Source organism: Schistocerca piceifrons, chromosome 2 (genome assembly GCF_021461385.2).
Source record: "Schistocerca piceifrons isolate TAMUIC-IGC-003096 chromosome 2, iqSchPice1.1, whole genome shotgun sequence".
Classification (NCBI taxonomy): domain Eukaryota; kingdom Metazoa; phylum Arthropoda; class Insecta; order Orthoptera; family Acrididae; genus Schistocerca; species Schistocerca piceifrons.
In genome coordinates, this window is record NC_060139.1 from 693,031,446 (window position 1) to 693,057,002 (window position 25,557).

The 25,557-nt window shown below is 38.8% G+C and overlaps 1 protein-coding gene across 2 annotated transcripts in view; it reads right to left on the minus strand.

Moving 5' to 3' along the window:
* Positions 1 to 25,557, minus strand: part of LOC124775108 (protein timeless) — a 384,357-nt gene that overhangs the window by 119,013 nt on the left and 239,787 nt on the right. For both annotated transcript variants that reach the window (XM_047249934.1, XM_047249936.1), the window contains 6 exons: positions 23,644 to 23,695; positions 23,417 to 23,559; positions 22,709 to 22,887; positions 16,400 to 16,525; positions 15,802 to 16,038; positions 7,165 to 7,291 (listed from right to left, as the gene is read on the minus strand). In XM_047249934.1, the coding sequence (XP_047105890.1) occupies positions 7,165 to 7,291; positions 15,802 to 16,038; positions 16,400 to 16,525; positions 22,709 to 22,887; positions 23,417 to 23,559; positions 23,644 to 23,695 (864 nt within the window). The remainder of the gene's footprint in view (positions 1 to 7,164; positions 7,292 to 15,801; positions 16,039 to 16,399; positions 16,526 to 22,708; positions 22,888 to 23,416; positions 23,560 to 23,643; positions 23,696 to 25,557) is intronic.

The following is a 25,557-nucleotide window of genomic DNA, read 5'->3' on the forward strand; positions in this document are numbered from 1 at the left end:
TACTACTTAACACTACATGAACTTACACCAGCAAACAAATTACAAAGAAAGCTGCTACTTCCTCAGTTACATCAAACTAGTAACCCTCCTCCCCCCGATTCCTTGTGGAATCAAACTCTCAGGCATGAAACAGCTTCCAACAGCTAATCTACGTATTCTCTATATTATTTCTTCCTGGAATGCTAGTCCTGAAAGGTATGCAGGAGAACTTCTTTTAAGTTTGGAATGTAGGAGATGAGTGATCACTTGCCTGTGAAAGGCAAAGGTTCCATATTTGAGTCCCAGCCTGGCACATAGTTTTATCTGCCAGGAAGTTTCAAATCAGTACAGCAGCCAGAATGCCAATCTACTATTTCTGATATGTGTCGTGGTGATGAACATATTGACACATTTCACAATTCTTTGTGTTTTGCATATCAAACAATTTAGAATATAGAGGGACATAGCTGTTGGTATTTTTAATCCCCGTACTCATGTCTGCCCCTTTTCTCTCCTCAAAGTAATTGACTATAGCAGAGTTCCATCTATTAACTGATTAACAAAAAAGGCATAGTACGCATTGAGTAATTGCTTGTCACTAACTAAGTAATAAATACACAACATGTGTACAAATATAACTGATATGACTGCTCTCGTGTAATTTCATGCCAAAATGAATTCTAAGAAGTTAGCAGAAGCATACCCATTGCTTCACCATTAATACACAAACTGAAGAGAATTTCTATAGTTTTTCATCATCACCAAATAATTAATTCCACATTACATTATGGTTTCTGTGAGATGATCCCCACTTTGCATTTATAACACTATTAAGTCTTTTCCAGCTGTAACAAATGTAGTGTCATCTGTATAGAGTGTGGACTTACACAATATAATACTGAGCAAGTCATCGACATAGATTACAAAATGTAAAGAGCTTTTGACAAACCCAATTTTTTGGACATCTGAACATGTTATCTCATACTGCTGAACTATACAATTTTTTTTTCTCTCACTCAGATATGGTCTGATAAAAGAATGTTCTGAACCTGTAACCCAATACTACCAGAACTATTCCCCCTGTAGAATTCAGTGGATGATAGAACCAAATGCCTTTCTGAGATCCACAAGCAACTCATTAGGAGATAATATCTGTTTGAATGAGGATCGTCTAAGGGAAAGAATGTCTTCAATTGCTTTCACTGTTGACAAAGTTTCAAATCAGTGTGAGTTACTTAGAACAGTGTATACAGTCATATAGTGACAAATATGGCATAACTACTTTTGAAAGTAAGGGCACAAGACAGGTTGCATGGAATTTAGTAGGTGCAGATATAATAATCAACGTTTTTAGTGATGAAAACAGCCACTATCAAGTACCCCCCCCCCCCCCCCCCCCTAATGAACCATAGACCTTGCCGTTGGTGGAGAGGCTTGCAATGCCTCAGCAATACAGATAGCCGTACCGTAGGTGCAACCAAAATGGAGGGGTATCTGTTGGGAGGCCAGACAAATGTGTGGTTCTTGAAGAGGGGCAGCAGCCTTTTCAGTAGTGGCAGGGGCAACAGTCTGGATGATTGACTGATCTGGCCTTGTAACATTAACCAAAATGGCCTTGCTGCGCTGGTACTGCGAACGGCTGAAAGCAAGGGAAAACTACAGTCATAATTTTTCCCGAGTGCATGCAGCTTTACTGTATGGTTAAATGATGATGGCATCCTCTTGGGTAAAATATTCCAGAGGTAAAATAGTCCCCCATTCAGATCTCCTGGCGGGGACTACTCAAGAGGACATAGTTATCAGGAGAAAGAAAACTGGCATTCCACGGATCGGAGTGTGGAATGTCAGATCCCTTAATCGGGCAGGTAGGTTAGAAAATTTAAAAAGGGAAATGGATAGGTTAAAGTTAGATATAGTGGGAATTAGTGAAGTTTGGTGGCAGGAGGAACAAGACTTCTGGTCAGGTGAATACAGGGTTAGAAAATACAAAATCAAATAGGGGTAATACAGGAGTAGGTTTAATAATGAATAAAAAAAGTAGGAGTGCAGGTAAGCTACTACAAACAGCATAGTGAATGCATTATTGTGGCCAAGATAGACACGAAGCCCACGCCTACTACAGTAGTACAAGTTTATATGCCAACTAGCTCTGCAGATGACGAAGAAATTGATGAAATGTATGATGAGATAAAAGAAATTATTCAGATAGTGAAGGGAGACAAAAATTTAATAGTCATGGGTGATTGGAATTCGATAGTAGGAAAAGGAAGAGAAGGAAACATAGTAGGTGAATATGGATTGGGGGTAAGAAATGAAAGAGGAAGCCACCTAGTAGAATTTTGCACAAAGCATAACTTAATCATAGCTAACACTTGGTTCAAGAATCATGAAAGACGGTTGTACACATGGAAGAACCCTGGAGATACTAGAAGGTATCAGATAGATTATATAATGGTAAGACAGAGATTTAGGAACCAGGTTTTAAATTGAAGGACATTTCCAGGGGGCAGATGTGAACTATGACCACAATCTATTGGTTATGAACTGTAGATTAAAACTGAAGAAACTGCAAAAGGGTGGGAATTTAAGGAGATGGGACCCGGATAAACTGACTAAACCAGAGGTTGTACAGAGTTTCAGGGAGAGCATAAGGGAGCAATTGACAGGAATGGGGGAAAGAAATACATTAGAAGAAGAATGGGTACCTTTGAGGGATGAAGTAGTGAAGGCAGCAGAGGATCAAGTAGGTAAAAAGACGAGGGCTTGTAGAAATCCTTCGGTAACAGACGAAAGTAGAGAGGATATAAAATGTTAACTGGCAACGGCAAGGAAAGCGTTCCCGAAGAAGAGAAATTTGTTAACACAGAGTATAGATTTAAGTGTCAGGAAGTCATTTCTGAAAGTATTTGTATGGAGTGTAGCCATGTATGGAAGTGAAACATGCACGATAAATAGTTTGGACAAGAAGAGAATAGAAGCTTTTGAAATGTGGTGCTACAGAAGAATGCTGAAGATTAGATGGGTAGATCACATAACTAACAAGGATGTATTGAATAAAATTGGGGAGGAGTTTGTGGCACAACTTGACTAGAAGAAGGGATCAGTTGGTAGGACATGTTATGAGGCATCAAGGGATCACCAATTTAGTATTGGAGGGCAGCGTGGAGGGAGACCATGAGATGAATACACTAAGCAGATTCAGAAGAATGTAGGTTGCAGTAGGTACTGGGAGATGAGGAAGCTTGCACAGGATAGAGTAGCATGGAAAGCTGCATCAAACCAGTCTCAGGACTGAAGACCACAACAACAACAACAACAACATCACGTATCCAGTGAATTAGTGACTGCCATTTTATATTAAATTTTGTATACACATGAAAATTGAAGAGATCATATACATCCTCTGATTCTGAGTGACTTAATTTTTCTATTGTCCTGTTCAGCTCATCTGACTGACACAGCAGTAGCCGAGTTCAGTACTGCCTAGTTCCTAGTACTGCCAGGGATTTTCCCTCAGTGGGATGTGTACTCAGTCTCAACTCAAAACTGAGGAATTACATGAATGAGAACTAGTGACTGCAATTTCTGGAAAGGTGACAACTGTTGAGAGAGCAGTGCACTGACCCCTATGCCTCTCAAACACATCAAAATGATGACAGATGATGCCACAGCAGTCGGTCAGTATTGCATTGTCCTTAGGACCAGAACATTTAGTTGGTACTGGTAATTTAGCCATTGCTATTTTAATGTCGCTTACTTTTACCTCTTTCCATTTAAAATCTGGAGCTACATCGCCAGCATACTGTGGGAACTTACTAACATTATTTTAGTTATGGATGATGTCATATTTCTGGCTTTTTTCAGTGTTATGTGTATTATTCCTATCACAAACACTAAAGAAGAAACTGTGTGGTACAATAGTTAAGAAAAATGAGCACTGTTACTGCAATAGTTTAATAAAATAACTACTGAAGTCCTGGTGTGACATCATCACACCTTTACTTCTATGCACATGAGTCTTGATAACAATAAACTTAGTTTTACATTTATTTTGTGGGTTATTAATGTAAGCATCATTTGCCTTCAAATGATTAATCTCATTTCTGATTTGTATTTGCTCTTTAATTTTATGTAGCTAGCTTTCTCAACATCACATTTTTTTACTTGTCATAAGGAATCATCACTGGAGTTCTAAGCATTTATAAAATCAGGTGTAAACCAGTTACACATAGGTGTGAGATTATGTTTCGTGGCAGTTCCTTTACTTTATTTTACTACCTTCAGGCAACAGATTTTAATTGTATGTGAGAGGGCATACAGAAATAACATAAACTCATCTTCAAAACGAGCACTTTCGAGAATATAATTGCATTTTGTCATCTTTAACTGTGACTTGTGTGTGGTGTCTTATATCACTCAGAAGCCTAATATACTTAATTCCAATGCATTTTTGTTTTTAATTTTAACCATGTACCTTTATGATCTGACAAAATAATAAATACTGAAAAATATAGTTCATACAGTTTTTTGAACATTTGTAATTACATAATCAAGATAAGGAAACTGCCTTACCAAATTATTATTAACAGAATACAGGACATCATGATCTTTGCATGTTAAGTAGGTGAAGTTGCTTAAGTGTATGTAGCCTTATGTGAGTATTTATGTCTTCAAAAATTAAAATCTTCTATCCAGACCATTTTTAAACATGTCGGATAATTTTCTCTGAGGCCTGTGCAAAACACTCTGATATCACTCTCTGTTGTACCGTATACAGATACGATTACATGTGTTAAATGTGAAGATGCTTCTCGTGCATTTTCTATGCATTAATCATCAACACAAAAGTTAAGAATTGCACATCTGTGCCAGTATGTTGCTGACAAAACCCTCGTCTGACCAATTCTTGAGTATTATTCATCACACTTTGGCCCATACCAATGGAAGTGACAGATTAATAGCCAAAGTAAAGCTGTATGAAGCACCATTAATTTGTGTATTCAGTATGAGAGTATCATATGTAAGCTCAACAAACTCTAGTGGGAGATGTCACAAGGAAAGTGTTGTGCATCATGAAGAGTCTTAAAAAACTGGGAGAACTCCAGATGTGTCAAGAAATATATAACTTCCTCCAACATATATATTACATAATGATCATAAAGTCAAGGAAGGGAAATTTGGGCTCGTGAATAAGGGTATCAACAATCATTATTCACTGATACCATCTGCAAATCAAACAGAAAGGGTAGGAAATGAATTATGTACACTGTATGCCTGTTGCTGTATATGTAGTCTACTCATAGCTTGAAGGTTTAGCACTTGTATAAATAGAGATATTGTGGAAAATGACTTGACCACAACTCAAGATAAGTTTTGAAATGACATCTTGGAATTGCCAGTGGCATGTACATAAAACAACTTCCATGTTATCATTAACTTTTGTACACTATGGGGACTTAGACTGAAAGATTCGTGGTAGATGATAACACTACTAAAGAATAGCTGCCACAAAAGTGAGAGATATGGACTCAACTTTTGATTTGGTATTTTAGTTTCTATCATTTTTCAATGCTTATTTCAGTGCACACTGTACTGGTGATTCAAAGATTCAGATTCAGATTCTTTATTTGTCGTCGATCACACGCAGTGAAATAGGCATTACAATTATGTCAAGATACATAAGGAGTTACTAAATTAGTGAGTGTTTACATTACAAGTACAAATTATTTATACTTCATTAATCTATATACAGTATTGGAATCATAGACTTAAAACTCAATTTCTATGTTACAAGTATCCATGAATTCTGTGAGACTGTAGTATGGATTGTCTATTAACCATTTGTGCAGTTTACGTTTAAAATTATTGAAAGGTGTATTGAGTGCAGTATGTGGTAATTTGTTAATAATTTCAAACAGTTAACTTTGTGAGAGTTGCCTGTTTTTGTCAGCCTATGTCTAGGAATCTCAATACTGTCTTTGTTTCTGGTGTCATGTAAGTGTATGTTCTTTCTGGTGTTAAATTTTGTTCTGTTCTTTTTAGCAGATATCAGTGATGCATAAATATAAAGATTTATCACTGTCATTATTTCCATTTTGATGAATAAGGGACGGCAATGTTCCCTTGGACCAACCTTGCACATTATTCGTAGAACTTTTTTCTGCATCAGTAGTACATCACTGATATGACATGAGTGGCTCCATAGTAACAGCCCATAAGATATATGAGACTGAAAAAGTCCAAAGTAAGCTGTTCTGAGATATTTGTTACTCACTAGATCAGACAGTTTCCAGATGAGATAGTATACCCTCGATAACTTTTTGCATACCTGGTTGATATGGGGTTGCCAGTTAAGTTTGGAATCAATGTGTATTCCGAGCAGTTTTTCGGATTTTGGTTCTACCTCATTAGCCAGTCCCAACTGCAGATGCTGAGTTTTCTCTGGATTACATAGACGTTTGTTAGCCGAGAACCAGTTTAGTGTTAAGGTGAGAGTGTCCTGTGATGTATTCAGAGCTTCAGAATTTTAGTCAAGTTTCTGTATGTGAACACAATGGAAAATGCAGGATGGAATGTAACAATATGATAAAAATGATAGTTGCTACTCACCATATAGCAGAGATGCTGAGTCGCAGATAGGCACAACAAAAAGACTGTCACAAAATAAGCTTTCGATCAACGCGGCTTTTGTCAAAAATAGACAACAGATAGACACACACACACACACACACACACACACACACACACACACACACACACACACAAATGCATGCACAAGCGCAACTCACATCCACATGACCACAATCTATGGCAGCTGAAGCCACAACTGCCACAGACTGTGGTCATGTGTGTATGAGTTGTGATTTTGTGTGTGTGTGTGTGTGTGTGTGTGTGTGTGTGTGTGTGTGTGTGTTAACAAAGACCTTGTTGGCCAAAAGCTTATTTTGTGATAGTCTTTTTGTTGTGTCTATCTGCGACTCAGCATCTCCATTATTTGTGCTAATTCTGTTGTGTGTAACATCTACACCTGCTCTGCTCATAGACAGCTTAGCATTACCTTTCAGAGAGCAGTTAAAATTTCTATAACAGTACATACTAGCCTTTTACTAAGCATGAGAAGATTCATATGCAACCTTGTTATTTCCCTATAGCAATTTCAGCTTACAAGTATTCAGCATTACTTACCAGATGCAGTCTACGAATGGATGGTTTGACATCAGCACTCTCTTGAGGAAAACAAATTTCCAGTTCCTCACAAAGATTTACTCCTTCATAAGTCAAGTACGAGACAATTCTAGAGGACAGGACCACACTGAAAATATAATATGTTCTTCGTCTAAGTTACAAGATAAAATTTAGGTGCAAGAAATTACATATCACTGATTGTCAGTGGAGTTTAGTGGATAAGTGCTGATAAATAATAAATTTTACAAAAAATCATTTAAACTTTTCACTAAATTTGCACTACACTACTGTTCACAGTTCTAGTAGTTTTGTAGTAATGCAAAAAAAATGGCAAATACTATGATTCAAAAACATTAAACTGCTTTTGCTACAACTTCATAATATGCAAGCTGTGACATTACAGACAAGTAACAGTGCACTTAAAACATTTTATCAAACAAACAACATCTGATATACACTGGTGCACAACAGAAAAGTGGAAAATTCAAGTAAGGTACCAACACTCTTATAACAATAAATTTGTCGTTCATTTTGTACAACTGTGAAAGGCACAGAATTTTGCACGACTGTGCTACATAATGAGAACAGTATTAAGAAAGAGAGTAGATGCATCCCAGAACAGTGGCAAATGGTGAAAGGGTTTTGAGATTTTGGCAGCAAGTGGCTCTTTTGCATGCATTTGCTATTAGTCAATATCCCTTGCTTCAGACAATACTGATTTCATGATTTCATACATCTCTCAGTATAGTGGGTTTGGACACAAATTGATACAAATTGATTTTATTTTTTCATTATGTACTTCCTACACTGTGATGCATACATGCCAGGGGCATTCAATAAGTAATACAACAATTTTTTTTTTCTTGGCCAATTCTGGTTGAAAAACTGGGGAATTTTTTGTAGAACATCATGGAATATTCCCACTATGGCCCCTACAGTTACATGAAGTTCCGATAGGTTGTGTCACTAGATATAGCCTTCAAAGTGCTGTCTGTAATAGAGGCGCATTTCAAGTGGAGAGCTGTCACTGAGTTTCTTTTGACAGAAAACCAGAGCATCACAGATATTCATAGGAGCTTGCAGAATGTCTATGAAGACCTGGGAGATAATAAAATCGTAGTGAGTTATTGGACAAGGTGTCTGAAACCATCACAACAAGGTCACACAAATCTGTCCATCTAGCCACACACAGCTGTGACTCCTGTAGCTTTGGACTTAGTGTGTTCATCAGCACAAAAATGCAGATGAACTTCTCCTTCTTCATGATGATGTACGGTCTTGCACAAGTCTGTGCACCCGAGAGGAACTCACAAAACTTCGATAGACTGTTCTTCCTCATCCACCCTACAGCCAGGATCTCGCACCTTCTGACTTCCATATGTCTGGCCCAATAAAGGGTGCACTTTGCAAGAAAGAGTACGTGGATGATAGGGAGGTTATTGATGCAGTAAGACATTGGCTCAGAAGAGTGGTACCATGCAAGCATACAGGCCCTTACAGTTCAATGATGAAAGATTGTTGCATTGAACACGGGATTTTGTGGCAAAAGGTGTGGGGAATAATATGGTGTATTGGAATCCTCAATAAAATCAACCTGTTTTCAGAAAAAAAAATTTGTCTTACTTACTGAATGCCACTTGTAATTACGGATATTTCCCCTGTTATGAACTACTGCTTATCATTCACGTACAATTCAACTTTCAGGTACAAAAGTCTCCTACTCTGTACACTGCTCAGAGTTATGACATGTGGTGTGTGTTTATTCTGTTAAATAAAGTTCCTATTTTTCCATTGATCACAACAGTTATTTGCCACTTGGGTTAAGAAAAACAAGCTATTCAAAGGTTGGACAGGCCTAATTCTAGCTGCACCCAACAAATGGTGAACCTGATCTTATTTTTAAGCTGACGAGAAAACCACAATTCTAATTTGAAATAATTTCACAAGATGACACATGAACCAGCAGTATCAATATTAGCGATGGGCATACTTCCACTCTGGCTGCATAACCTTGTATTGTAGTCTGCGCAAGTTGAAGTGAGTTTTTACTATGCTGACATCATAGCTGGTGCAATAAGCTTTCCTCAGTAGTGAACCAGTTAGACCACCGCTTTGTTGTGGAAGTACAGTACACCAGTGGCAAATTCTTTTGGTGAGCTCAATACAGAATTAATTCGAAGAGACACAGCCATGCACGAAGACAGAATTCATCAAGTGCTGATGCAGGAGGATATTGGAGACCACAAACTGTAAGTCCGGCAGTGTTCAGATAATTCTGCTGAACACCACTTGGCGCAATCACCTACCACTGCAAGTTAACGCAATAGTGGCGTCCCAAAGAGAGATGCCATTGGACGGTGTGGGAGAGCTCATTGACAGAATTTGAGAGACCATCACTCCTTCTCAGATTAGTTCATTATCAGAGCTTTGCAGCAGTAAAAAAACAACAGCAGCAGTTGTGCACTCTGACTATGACTCTCTAGTGGCAAAGATTGAGTTACTGGGTACTCATATCAGCAGGCTGTTGTCTCAAAGTGGTACTGGCAATGACAGAGGATGAAACCATAGAAGATCAATCCATGGCTGTTGCTTCTGCCATGACCAATGTTTATGTAATGAGATGGTTTCGCCATCTCCTTCCAGATGGAAGAGGAATGTCATGTATGGCTAGTCCCTGATGACCAGGCACACCCAGCATACACCACTGCCCTGTGGGTTGCTGTACAGCCAGACACCAGCAGTTGGCACTACTCAACTTGACTGCGCATTCCACTGCAGTAAATAGAGCACCACAATCACTGGACACAGCGGGCACTATTTCACATCACAAAAGCCACATGATGATAGCCACTTCCTGGTACCGGTACACCAGGCTCCCTTTGTAGGACTGTTGCCTGCAGTTCTCCAGCAGTCTGATTTTGAGTAAACGATGAGTCTACTACACAGCACTACCAAACCTGCTGTTCAGTGCCACATGGGCAACTATTTCTTTTCTACATCCATCAGCCCACAATGGGAACTTCATCTGGCAATGAGGGTACACTTTTCATACTTCTTGTGTCTTCAGAATTTCGCTCCAGTATCTATGTTCACCCAGGTGGGTCTATTTCTGCACTAGTGTGCTTCCATGCTCATTCGACCAACATTCTTTGCATATACTTTTCGCATGACTTCTTCTGCAATCGAACTTTCACTTTTACAGCTTGTCCAGTTGTGAGGCCAGCAGTTGCTCCATTTGAACCAGAATACCAATCATTTGCTTCAGTGCTTTTCCAGTGCCAACACCCCCATGTGCTACAGCCAGGGCAAAAAAGCTTCTGTTTCATGCTTGGCACTTCCTGCGCACTTCAAAGCTCCTCCAGTAGCACCTAAGCTACCCTAATGCCCTCCTGGTGTAGGATGACATGTCTGTATCCCCACTTTCCTCTGACTTCAATGTGGTCTCGGATCCTTGGCTCATCTTCCTGACTCCACTGGACCAATTAGTACATAATTGTACTCTTCCCGATGCTTCTCCCCTGGCCACCTCAACCCTTGCCCCTGACCACTTGGCCTCTCGTATACTCACGAACTATGCTGCTACCTCAGACTCATCCACCACAGCTCTTCTAGTGTCTCGTGAGATGGTGCCTCTCGACATGGTGCCTCCCAATGTGGCTCTTAGACTTGCTCCAGCACTGCCCAACACATCTCCTACAACAGCTCCAGCACCTCCTGACGCAGTGCCCCATTCATTCCAGCGCATCCTAACGTGTGTCCTACAACTCTCTGGTGCCTCTGATACAGCTCCTATGCCTGCTCCGGCAACTCCCACCGTGGATCCTATGGTCGCTCCAGCACGTCATGGTGCAGGACCATGGCTTGCTCTGGCTTCTCACGATGTGGTTCCCACGCCTCCTCTGGTGCCTCTAACGTGCATCCTACAACCATCTGGCACCTCCTCATACCCTGGTGCTTCCACTCACTATGGTGCATCCGCCAGCATGCCGTCTCCACCTAAAGTGGTGCCCCTACCCACTATTGTGCCTCCTCCCACATCGGTGCCTCCAGTTTTCGCACTTGTGGCACCCTCGCCGCCCTCCTGGTAGCCACTGCCACCTCCAGCACTGGCCTGGTCAGTCTCCTTCTCCATCCAATCCAGTTCTGGCCTTCTGATGTCTGTTCCATGGTCTTCCTTTCTCCTTTCGCTGCTGCCAAAGCTTATACTTCTTCTGCTATCACTGCTCTGGGCCTCACTCCTCTTTCTGCATCATCCATTGCTATGGCTTTGGTGGAACCCTGCCAAGTGCCACCCCCTCCTGGTCACCAGCCTTGGCCTTCCTCCCTCATGGCTCTCTCTGATGGTCTTGTGGACTGCTTGCACTCCTGTGCATCTCTCATGGAAGTTTAGGATCAGCAATGCCTCATCTTGGGGCCTTCGGAATCTTCAGTGACCTTCTCAATGATGTCTTTGCAAACCTTTTGTTTTTTGAGGCCACCTCACCAGACAACCTTTTTCTTTCAGATGGTGTCCGCCTCATGGTCCCACACTGAGAGCTTCTTGTTATCTACTCAAGGACCACCATTACTCTTGCTGCTGGCCTCAGCACTGCCCTCCACCCTTGCCACTGGCCCACGTGCCCACTTCACACCCTTCACTAGAGCTCTGTGCATTACACACTGGCCACTGGTCCGCTAAGGCCAACCACATGTGCACGTGGCCCACTCGTCGTCCTCCTTCATACCTTTTGCCCATGTTCCTCTCACAGCATTGGCTCTGTGCAACCACCCTTAGATGTCTGCTTTCTCTCAAGCACCAGGTTTTCTTCCCCGCAGGCACCTTCGTGCTACACCATGTCTCTTTCATCCTCTGATATTGTCTCTTGCTGGCAGAGCACTGGCCTCTTCTCTTCACTGGTGCCTCTGTTTTCCAGTCCTCTTCTCCAGCTGGCTGTGCTGCCTCCTCCATGTGGAAAGGAGTGCCATGTGCTTGGCTGTTGCCTCTGCTGTGGTCACCATCTACAAACTGAAATGGCTCCACCACCTTCTTCCAAAGGGAAGAGGAATGCTGCGTCCTTGGCTGTCACCTCTGCCATGGCAACTGCTTACATATCAAAATGGCTTCACCATCTCCATATGAAGAGAACAGGAATGTCATGTGCAGCTAGTGCCTTATGACCTAGCACACGCACCACACAGCACTGACCTGTGTTTGGCCATCCAGCTGACACTGCCTGACTTCACTGTGCCAATCCACTGCAGTAAGAAGGGTGCCATGATCACTGGACACAGCTGGCACTATCTTGCATCCATGAAGCCACTTGATGCTGGCCATTTCCTGGTGTCTATACACCAGGCAGCCTTTGTAGGACTGCCTAAACAATTGCTACATAGTACACTGCACTATGTCAGAACTACTGATAGTCCACCAGTGTCATGCATTTGGCACCCATTCAGCTGATTATAACTAAAGCCAAGTTTGTCACTAAGTGGCCCCTGGTAGTCCTCTCTACACCTAATAGGTAAGAAGTGTGGAGCATGGAAAGTATGTGGAGATGATCATGTGCTTAACACCAGGATGTCCCAGATCACTACCCTGAGTCATTATGGTGGACTATAATTACACCTTGCATGGTGCAACCATATTCGCTATACTCAATTGTGACAGAGCCTATATCCTGATTCCGGTAGCAGAGGAAGACAAAACAAAATCAGTGATTATCACTATGTTGGGTTGTTTGAAAGTATGTAAATGACCTTTGGCTTACGAAATGCTGCTCAGATACGGCTAGAATTTATTGATTCAATTCTGCAAGGCCTGCCATTTTCTTTTCATCTTACTAAAGTGCTTAAGTGTTTATATCAGTACATGGTGAAGTCTTGAACATCTAGATGCATGTTTGGCAACCCAAGATTGCTTTCTTTGGCCATCAGATACCTTCTGCAGGCTACCTACCATTATCAGAAAAGACTGAAGTCATCCTGCAGTTACTGTACCCAAACACCTTTAAAGAAATGTCCTTTGCACACCCAAAGCTTGATGCACACTTAGTGATAGTGGTGGACACAAGTCAGACAGCTATCAGTGCAGAGTTACAACAATTTTAAGGTGGCAGATGGCAATCATTTGCTTACTATTCTCAGAAACTGTCACCATCAAAGCAGACATGGAGTGGCTATGACTGCGAACTTCTTACCATGTATGAAGCAGTCAAGTGCTTTCAGCCACAGAGGAAGCAAGAGAATTTTCCATCTACACGGGTCATAAGCCATTGATTTACACCTTCAAGTGGAACAGCAATAACTGCTCACCTCATACGTATAACCACCTAGAATTTATAGCTCAATTCATCACCAACATCAAGCACACTTCCAGAACTGACAATGTAGTTGCTGATTGCTTCTACGTGTCAACAGTGTGTCAAGGCCTATTGATTTCATAGAACCCACACTGGCATGACAAGTTGTCCAGGAGCTATAGAGTTCCCTAAACAATGCTACTTCTGCATTATAGTTGCAGCTTGTCAGCGTTCCTGGAGAAGATGTCAAGTTGTATTGCAATCTCTATCAGGGAACATCTCATTCATTCCTACCAGCTGCATTTCATAGACAAGTCTTCAACGGCCTACAAAACTTGTGTTACCCAGCAGTTTGTTCAACATATCACTTGGTATCAAAAGTGTTTGGTCAGACCTAGGGTGTACAAAGACTGTCATGAGTGTACATGTATATGTTTGCAATGTCAACATAGCATAGTGCATGTGCCAGTCGGTCATTTCCCTGACACAACTTTATGTTCCGCGTACATGCTTACTGATGTCATAGGACCAGTACCTCCATCAAATGGCCAATAATATTTGCTTACTATGGTTGATTGGTTTACTTGCTGGCTATAAGCGGTGCTGTTATACAATATTTCCACACAAACATTAGCCTCCACTTTCATATCGGCGTGGTTATCTAGGTTTGGTTGCTCACTGCACATTACTACCGACTGTGGCCAACGATTTAAGTCTGACTTCCTCACCCAGCTCACAGAATTCTGCAGATACGTGCACCATAAAAACGCTAACAATCATTCAGCGAGTATTGGCACAATCAAGCAATGGCATCTGTCCCTTAAGCTACACTCGTATCATGACACTAATTGGACGACAACTCTCCTGATAGTTCTCCTCGATCTGATGAACATGTGCAAAACAGTCATAAACTCACTGTTAGCAGAACTTGTTTATGGTGAAGCATTACGCCTCCAACGAGAATTTATTGATGCACATTCTCTGCAGCCATCTGGTCAAAACCAACCAGAATTTACACATTGTCTAAGGGACCATATTGCTCACATTCATCTTCACAAAGCTTTCAGGCATGGCGTGCCACCCAGTTACATGCATCATGATATAAGTAGTTGCTCTCATATAATAATGGATAGTGTGAAATCTTCATTATAAACGCCTTATACTGGTCCACACTGTATTTTAAGAAGAGATGTGCAGGCATTGGATACTGCAGGAAATGGCAAGACCACAACCATTTCTTTCAATTGCGTCAAGCCCACTTACATCTTCCAGGATGCACTAGAAGCTGAAGCACAAGAGACAACCTCATCTCCCAGTACCAGCATCAGTACTGCAAGTGCAACAACTGCCCAATGTAGAACTGCAACCAGAGTTCATAACTTGATATGGACATTTTGAGCACTTTCCTGCATGTTTTCTTAACGATGCTCTATTTCCAACAAGTGGCTGATGTATTGTCAGAGTGCCATCATGTGCTATGTGTGTTGTTGTCACAGTTGTCAGATTTAATTATTCAGCAGCCAGTGACTCTGTTCGCAGCAGCAGTGACAGTTTATTTTTTGAATTTTCGTAGGACCTACTTCTCGCATTGTAATGTGTACATGGTTATGGAGTCTTCCCCGTTACGAGCTGCTGCTTATCATTCAGGGACGGTTCTCCTTCCCAGTATCACATCTCCTAATCTGTTCATTGCTCACAGCTATTATATGTTGGATGTATTTATTCTGTTATTTAAATGTCCTACTTTTCATAGATCAAGGAGTGATTTTTCAAGCACTATCACTCAGCTTACTAAATACATGCTGTTCTTATGTTGGATAACTCTAATATAAGTTGCACCAAATTACCTTTAAAAAAAAACTGTAAATAAATTTTTGTGTTTAGATGATTGTACTCTACAGTGAGTGAGTGACAAAATTTTGTGTTGTGAAACAATAATCTTCTATTCTGTTCCATTCTATTCAGCTATGAGTTTATGTTATTTGCCAGATTATGCTTCTCTTCTACACTGCAGGCCTATTTGGTACCTTTTTAGCCAGTTCACAAAGCTGAAGTGTATGCATGTGAGCGCTGCACGCATGCACGCACGTGCCCACACACACACACACACACACACACACACACACACACACACACACACACAAAGCAGTGTCCACACGTGAGTTTATGCTTAGCCTCTGGCTTTGACAAAGAATTGATCTTGTTCAAATTAAAATAGCATTTTTCTTCCATACAATTACAGTAAGTGATTTCACACTGAAATATGCTCTGTATAAAATCTGTGATCAAAATTGTCAGAATTAAAGAGTTATTACAGTTGAATTGATTAAATTTTTTATTAATCATAATGTGCACTTACTTAACATGTTCCAACTCTAATTCCAATTGTGCTGCAAATTTCAGGAAGTATGTAATTAGCCAAAAGAAGTGTGATGTATCAACTTGTATGCACTGTTTAGGTGAGAGAAGCTGTATAAATAATTCTTGCACCAAGCATCCATATCCTTTTAAAAGGAAATCCACTGTAAATTCCTTTAGGAGATTGGAGATATCTTCATCTGTAGGAGTATGATGAAGTAGTGCTTTCATATTCATTCTGAAAAGTCAATGGTCAGTTATAATAAAAATATAAATGCAATGCATTTCATAAGCATCAGATGCAAGCCATTGAAAACAGGAAATTGGGCCTCATTATTTCTGGTAACTTGGAATTAGTATGTCTCATAAACTATTATAATCTCTAGCTGGTATAGAATACAGTTAACAAAAATTGCTAGACTATCAATAGAATATTCTTCGAACAAAAATTCTGCTTGTTAGATCCAAATATCGATGATTTATTTCTGTTGAGTATGTATTAATAAATAACAAGAAATAATCATAAACAGGTGACAATCTATAGTAGAGAAATCCAATACAAGTATGTTCAACAATAACATAGGAAGTCTGAAACTCACATGTTTGTTTTACTTCTCTTTACCAACTTCTTTCTTCTCCATTCTTTCTGATCTACCTTCATCACTTGTGCTGGTTTGGAATTATACCATAACTTTTGCATTGAATGTAGTTTCTGATGTACTGGTCTGACACAAAAAATATAAACCTATTAGGCACATACACCAAAGGTAACTTTTCAAGTGACTGAGAATCATCAAATACATAAATTTCTAAGATGAAAGTTATGCCGTAAAGATGCATTCACAAATGATTGAATATTTATCATGCCATTTATTTTTATAGCTCTATCACACATTTGATGCAGTTTTATGGGATATAAACTCATCAGAAATTGAGTAGCAGGATCGGGCCAGATTTTGGGATTCTTACATTGATATGCCAATACATTTACTTCCTAATGGTATTTTCAGTTAATTATAACTTGAATCTAGGAAGAAATGTAAATCTGACAACCACAATAATAGACACAAAATAATTTCAATTAAGTAATTGTTCCCTGTCTAGGTTTCAAAAAGAGTTTTATATTCTGACCTCTTTAACAGGTGGCTGGCGGGTGTCAGGCCACAAACTGGAAACCCCAAATACTCAAAATTGAAGTAAAAGAGTACATTATTAACTACTTCTTTTGTATTTTATTAGAACATCGGAACTTATGGATGTACATTCTAGCTAATGCTACATTTAAACATGAAACACACTTTAACTTTATCACAGTATGGACAGCTCACAGTGCTCTGTGTAAAGTTACATATGTATTTAGTTTGAGAATCACATGAACATTATAAGAGGAGGATCAACTGATGTTTAGAAGGTAACTGACTTTTTTTTATTATATTTGATCGTTCTTATGCTTTACAGATGTTGCTTGTAGTGGTTGATTCTACTTAGTAATGTACAATGGCTTTTGATCTGACGAGAAATTGGTTACAGATATATATACGTTATATGTGTGATAATGCAATTTTGTTGCTTGGGTTTCAGCTATCAGTATATTTCTACAAAAAAAAGCAAAATAGTAATTTTGGAAAAATTAAGCAGTTCTCAATTATGTCACTGAGGATCAAACAGCACAGTTTGGTCAATGAGAATGGGGGTGGATTCACTTCCAGGATAAGGTATTTAGTTTGTCATTCCTGCATCCTTTTAGTTAGACAGGATGAAACCAATTATCAGCAAGGTCTCCAATACCGTAACATCTTAACTTCTCTAGGAGAATACTATGAACAGCACAATCTAATGCATATGACAAATCACAGAATATAACAGCTGGCAATATTTTGTGTTATTTAAATTTCCTATATTCTGATTTGTGAATTGAAAAATAGCATTTTATGTGGAGAGATTCTTTTGGCATCCAAATTGGGGCTTAATAAGTTTCTTAGTTTGAAGGAGATTTTTTCATGGTTCTTGCATACATAATATTTTCCAGTACCTTCAAGAAGGAGCTAAGTATTGCGATTTTTTAATAATTATTAATATCTCACTACCTTTCTTGTAAAGGGGACTGATGATAAATTTCAGTCTGTCTTGAAAAATCCTCTGTGACAGTATTTTACTGCATTTGTGACTGTATATATGTGAAAATAGGATTTTGGTACTTTACTTGGGCTATTGTCAACTCAATGAAAGTTTTTGATTTTGAGGAAGTTAATTACATTCATATCAAATAGGGGTAATGCAGGAGTAGGTTTAATAATGAATAAAAAAAATAGGAGTGAGGGTAAGCTAGGTAAGCTACTACAAACAGCATAGTGAACGCATTATTGTGGCCAAGATAGACACGAAGCCCACACCTACTACAGTAGTACAAGTTTATATGCCAACTAGCTCTGTAGATGATGAAGAAATTGATGAAGTGTATGATGAGATAAAAGAAATTAGTCAGGTAGTGAAGGGAGACGAAAATTTAATAGTCGTGGGTGACTGCAATTCGACAGTAGGAAAAGGAAGAGAAGGAAACATAGTAGGTGAATATGGATTGGGGCTAAGAAATGAAAGAGGAAGCCGCCTTACTGCTAATAATACAGTATTTTCTCTTTTATATCAGGGAATTTATCAAGAAATCTAATTCGAAGTCATTAAGGGAAATAAATTTCTGTTAGTATGACATCCACAATTGTTATGTAAGTTTCATAATTGAAACTTCAGCTATAGTTGTACAAAATTTGTATTATTTACATCTTGCACAACCTAATTTCTGGGTCTCCGCCCCATATTCAGGCGCAACAGTAAATTGAAAGTGAAACTTTTGTGTGAACAGTAAAATCCATGAAAAGCTTCCAGTAGTACAAAAGCAAGATAGGAGGAAAAACCAACAAATTTTATTAAATGAACAAAATAAATTCAGTTAGCATGGATTCGGCCAGTTATTGGATGAGGCCTTGTAAATAAACATTCGAAACATAATTTCAACTATCTGCCATATTATCCTAGCAGAAATATTATTCAAACTGTATTTTTTGCTATATTTTGGGAACATATTTGTAATGGTATTTTTAAAGATGTATTTCGACAGCTACTGCTACATAATGAAATTTTGCCCAGTCCAGTGCAGAAATGACCTGTCGATATACACGCCCATAAAAGTGATAACTGAATGTGGAATAATCCTAGAGAATTTTTGTGTCCTGGGTATACACGTTTGGTGCCATGTACAGAGTGTCTCAAACCTTTTGGATCAAACTGAAACAGGTGTTAATGTGTTCACAACCAATTATATTGAGACAGGGAATCAACAATTCGAAATGCACTTTATTGTGTTACGGACATACACAGGACACAACAACAAAGCTCATAGTGATTGTTCAAAGTGACTATCACCGTCTCTATGTGTGTACTGCAACAGGCCATGCAGTTCTGCCACTCTCTCATGAAGATTCTGGGTGTCTATCGTACACTGGAATAGGCAGCAGATGATAAACAGCATACATCCCTGAGCACCAAACAATCATACTGTACACAACTTGGCTCACAGCACGTGTGTCATGTGACAACTGCAAGCATGACACTGGCACATTAACCTGAGCCACATGATCACCATTATCCCTGGTGTCAGTTGTCCATTGCATCAGACAGCTTGTGATATGTTCATAGTGAAGTGTGTTAGCTTGTACAGTGCATGATGTGTAGTCAAAGATGGTACATAACTTATTGATAGAGTTGGCAGACATGCATTTAATGTATGGTGTGACATGATGTAGTGCCCACAGAGCAACAGAAACACAGAAAACGTTTTCCCAACAGGTGTCGTCTTAATTGGAAGATGTTTATCTCCATGGATATCAAATTACAAGAGACAGGGTCATTCACACTGCAGAGAGCTGGATAAGGTTTTCACCTGAGATATGCCTGAAAATCAGACTTTGAGAAGATGGTGTTGGATCATGTAGCCAACCACCCAGCAATAAGCATCTGTCAACTTACACACAAAATGTCCACTTCAAAGGGCACAGTGTAGAGAGCACCAGTGGAATAGGTATTAAACCCTTATCAAAAAAGAACATGTGCAAACACTAGAACCAACATATTCTGAGCCCAGAATACATTTCTGTGAATGGATTATCTACTGCAGTGCTGTAGTGCTGAACTTCATACAGCTTGTATTGTTCATGGAAGAGGCCTCATTCACCCATGATCATTTCAACAACAGCAACAGCCATATCTGGAGTGAGGACAATCCCCATACCACACACATCGGCGATCACCAACAACAATTCTCTGTCAATGTACGGGTAGACACTGTCGAGGATCACCTAACTGGACCTTATTTTCTGCCTCTGCATCTGATTGGTCCATGTTACCTGGTGTTCTTAAAACATGTGCTGCCACAGTTCTTGGAGAGCATATCCCTTGTTGTCTGTGAAAGGATGTGTTTTCAACATTACAGTGCACCTGCCCACTTCAATGTTAATGTCCATGAGTGCCTGAACAACATATACATTCATCACTGGACTGGCAGAGGTCTTATCCCATGGCCAGCGTGATAACTGGATCTCACTTCTCTGGACTTCTTGCTCTGTGGTTATGTCAAGACACCAGTGAAAGAAAGACTGTAGAAATGGACAAAGACCTGCTTGCTAGGGTCCATGCTGCATGAACCCTAGTACAAGAGACAGCAGGAATCTTTGAGAGAGTGCATTACAACTTCATGTGCTGTTGCCGAGTATGCATTATGACTAGTGTTCATCACTTTGAACAATTACTATGAGCTAGGCTGTTGTTAATTGGTGTACACTGTGTATATTCATAACATAGTAAATATGCATTTCTGAGCATTGGTTTCCTATCTCAGTGTCTGAACATAATTGGATGTGGACCCATTGTCACATGTTTCAATTTGATCCAAAAGATTTAAGACACCCTGTATTTCCAGAAACCCACCAATGACTTGTCATATCCATCCTACACAGAATCTGGAGTGTATTGCATTCCAAAGGTGGACCAACACATTATTAAACAGATGGTCATAATGTTTTGGCTCATCAGTGTGTGTGTTGTGTGTGTGTGTGTGTGTGTGTGTGTGTGTGTGTGTGTGTGTGTTGGTTGGTGGGTGGGTAGCTGTGGGTGGGTATGTGTGTATTGCGTCATTGTTTCCTTTAGTTTCTTTACACTCTTACTTTTTCATCTTTCCTCTCTCTTTCTATCAAGTTCTACTCTCTCTGGTGCGTCATAGCCTCCCCCTTTTCATCTTTGTTCCACTCCTCCTCACAACAGGCGAGTCCCTCTCATCCTGAGGTCTGAATTATCTGCCCTTTGTTTTTAACCTTCTCTCAAAGAAGGAACTATTAGTTTCAAAAATTAGGACAGTGAATTTATTTTTATATGTGCCTGTCAGTGGTAGAGACATTTCTCCTGAATAAAAGTGCTGGTCAGTATTTCTATCTCACAATTTTAAAATCAAAATCTAAGTAGGTCAAGGATGGCACCACACAAGTACTTATAAACTACCTGTATTACCGATTGCCTTTCCAGCTTTCACAGCCATTAGAGTTTCAGTCTGAAATGTAATTCTGCCCATTGACATGACCTTAATAAGATTTTGAAGATATTTGCCATTTATATTCTTTCTTTGTGGCTGTTGTTATTTGCATTGGAGGAGCATGTTGCATAGGCAAAAGTTACTACTTTCTAGGAATTTGATGCTACTGTCATTGTAAATACTTATCAGAACAGGGCTGCTTTCTACCCAGGTAAATATTATAGATGTTATTTTGTTAGACTTTTTATGATGACAAGCCAGAAGCCTACCTAATCAACATAGCAAAAACTAGGTAATTTACAACCAAAATTAAAATTCCAACCATTCGGCTGATCATTAAATTGAAATATTGTATGAAGTGCTCTACACTTAATGTACTTCTAAAAATAAAATGGAATACCAGTTAAAAAAATCTCTTGCTTTCCACAGTCACAGTTATACTTGAAATAACAGTGTTTTGCTTCATATTTCTGATTGTTGTAATATCAGCATTACTGCATCTGATCTTAACAATGCAGGAAAAGGCAGATTGCTACTTACCACAAAAAATACATGTTAAGTTTCAGACAGGCACAATTAAAAGACACTTACATAAAGCTTTTGGCCATATCCTTCATCAGCAAAAGAGAAACACACACTAGTCACACACACAAGCATGCACATCTCATGCACACATGACTGCCAGCTCTACCATCTTGGGCTGGAATACAACTATCACGTGGGATGCAAGCCGAGATGCTGGAGTGGGTGGTCATGTGTTCACGAGGTGCATTTGCTTGTGTGTATGAATGGCACGTGTTTCTCCTTTTGCTGATGAAGGCTATGGCCAAAAGCTTTGTGAAAGTATCTTTTAATTGCACCTGTCTGCAACTTAACATGTCTTCTTTACGGTAAGTAGCAATCTGTCTTTCCCTACTTTGTTGTTATTCCTATCTGGAGTTTCCATTGTTTGATTTTGCATCCAGTCCTAGTCATTCAGTCATAAATGATCAAGGATTTTCGTTGACACCACTACTCCATTACACTTTCATCACAGTGGCAGAGAACGGTCATTAATATCAAAATGTATTCTATATTATATAAAATATGAACATTATCTCAAGATGCACCTCTCAAGTTTGAAACCCGTGAAACATACAGTTTGGATAAATAAGAGTACATTCTGTAATAATTACTGGTTGCTGTTTTAATTTCATTAAGAGATTATCTTTTTTTCACATTAACATTATCCAATAATGCCAGTTTTCAATGAGTTAATATCACAATATCTACATTTAGTAGGTAATTATGTAAAATCCACTTGTAAACCAAAAATTATAATGACTCACACCTTTTAAATTGTGGGCTGTCATCATCATTGCTGGAAGTTGATACAGAACCTTGATTTTCCACCTGAGTACCATATCCATAGTCTGAAAGCTCTGATGCTGATGGACAATCTTTTCTAAGATTGTTGGATGTTTCCATAGACCAGCTGTTGGGACTATGTTGTGTGTGAAGTGCACCTGACTGGGAAAGATCCATTTTGATAACTCATTGCAGAAACCTCCTTAACAACACTATTTATTTAGCTCAACTGAAAGGTATGGCCACATTAATGGGGATAACAACATGTGGAAAGCAACAAAAATGCTGTAATGTCCCAAAATGAGTCTAACATAACAGTGCAAAACACAAAGAGATAAAATTCAGTGTGCTTTAGTCTGGCCCAACTTTTAATTTGCTCTCATTTTAGGTATGTGTAATAACTGAAAACTATGTAGGTTATATTAAATATTACAGTTTTGCACATTTCAGAAGATATCCATGACGTGAGAGAGGTAGTTGGTGCAATGTGAAAAGATGTACAGGACTAGAGACAAAAGTCTTACAAATGTATTTTCTTAAGAAAAACAGTGAAACAATAATGACACTGAAATAATATCCACTGAGGAAGAGATAATATATCCGATGTGACCATATTACTGGCAAATAAGTGACAAAAAATAAAGGTGAATATATTTTCCAGATAACAAATATGAAACATTAATATCATTACCTTCTGTTCAGTGGCTGTTGAGTGAGATGGAGTGACTTCTTCAGAATCACTCCGATGTTTTTTTTTATTGAAGGTTTTGCCTACACTTAGTTTTCTATTTGGTCGCATTGGGGTTTGAGGCTTACGTTGGATTTCAACTGTATCTGTGCAGAAAATGTTTATTTTATTTTCACATGGAAATTACAGTTAGAAGAAGAAGTCTTACAGGAATTCCATTTGGAACTTACTTTTTCTGTTTGCTTTGTTTGCTTCACAGTGAGATGTTTTTCTATAAGAATGCTGCAATTGGAAACATATAATTTTTAATAAATTAGGTTATATCTATTAAATGTCTCAAACAATTGGAAACATATAATTTTTTATAAATTTGGTTATATCTATTAAATGTCTCAAAAATCATTGACTAATTTCCAAGTACCCTTATTAACAAGCAACATTACTAACAACTATTTCAGCATTACAAAAATTACCAAAATTTGTTTTAAACATCTTATTCTCTACACTGCCAAATTCCAATCTGAGTACCCTGTATTTAAATATTGTTATGAAAGGGTGCTAAACTACTGCATAAAATGGAACAGTTTTTTATCTTTAAAATCATGCCTCTAAATGTAACAAATGTGTACTGAGACATTGCCATAATGTGTAACACTTTTTGTCCATAAAATAGGAAAGTCTTTTAATTTATCACAGATGTACACTTTTCAGAAAAATAATTCTGTTTATGAACAACTTATGAGACAGTAAAACATTACTTACTATGCCCACAACATAAATTGGCACTTCGTGCCAGAGCTGCTGAGAGTGGACTACCTTTGTGTATCAGGAAACATCTGAAATCATGTTGTGCCTGTGTTTTCACAGAAGCGTAGGTGATAATACAAGAAAAGAACAACTGTTTAAATGATTTTATATTGCCAAAACTGAAATCTTGTGACTGCAAATTACAAAATACCACTGTAAAATGCTATTTCAGACATTATTGTTTACTAGCTAATGTTGGCAGAAACATGTCAGCACTGACTGACACTAATTCTTCTGCTCTCAGCACCCCTCACACAAAATGCCAAGTTATATTGAACATATAGCATATTGATGTGGGACTCATAAATTTAAAAATAGGCAAAACTTTTCACTCTCATAATTTTTAAAACTCTCTCATAAACACATGGAGAAAAACAGGAAAAAATGGAAGGGTATATTGCAGCAAAGAAAATGAAAAGTTGTGTGTGTTGATGGTACATGAATTTAAAAGTAACAATATTTGTAATAGCTAATATAGGGTATAGTGGAAATACCAAAAAAATAAAAGCAGGAAGAATGTGACAAAAAATGGCTTCAGCTGAACAGGAAATAGCAGACAAGAACCAATTAAAAATAAATTTCATTAAATGTGTTTTTACAAGTCAAACTTTATTTATTTATTTTCTTTATTGGTCAAGCAGAGGCAGAAAGACAAAGGATGGGAATGAAGAAACCATGAGAGAAGTTTCACATTCATTAACGAGTCCACCTGCTCCTAATTAATGCTTGCATCTCCTCTTTCTGCAATTCTCTTCAAAATGTTTATCTTTTTCTCTGTCCCAATTTACACTTCAAACTTCATTAATAACAATAACAATAATATTTTTTCCATTTCTTTCATTCATTTCTCATAGCCTCTTCAACAAATTCTGCTCCCACATTGTGTTTTTACATAACCTTGTAACATTTGCACCAAGCAATTTTATTCAGGTAAAGCTCTCATCCCTGACTTATATGTTGTCCAGGCTTAGCTTATGTGTTGACAGTTTTCCTGATTTAGGGTTTACAACTTCTTTTTGTTTCAACAAAAAATTTTATTTTTTCCTATTTCCCATCCTCCCCAGCCCTCCTCTTTACCTCTACCCCCCCCCCCCTCTCACCCTCTCTCTACCTTTCTCTCTCTCTCTCTCTCTCTCTCTCTCTCTCTCTCTCTCTCTCTCTCTCTCTCTCTCCCTCCCCCCCTCACACGCGCACGCACGCACACACACACACACACACACACACACACACAATTATGTACAAATTATTTTAAAAAGTTCCATATGTTAGAAATTGAATATTAATTCTTTCATATTTTTAATCTGACATCTTGCTTCAATCATTCCAGCTTAACAATA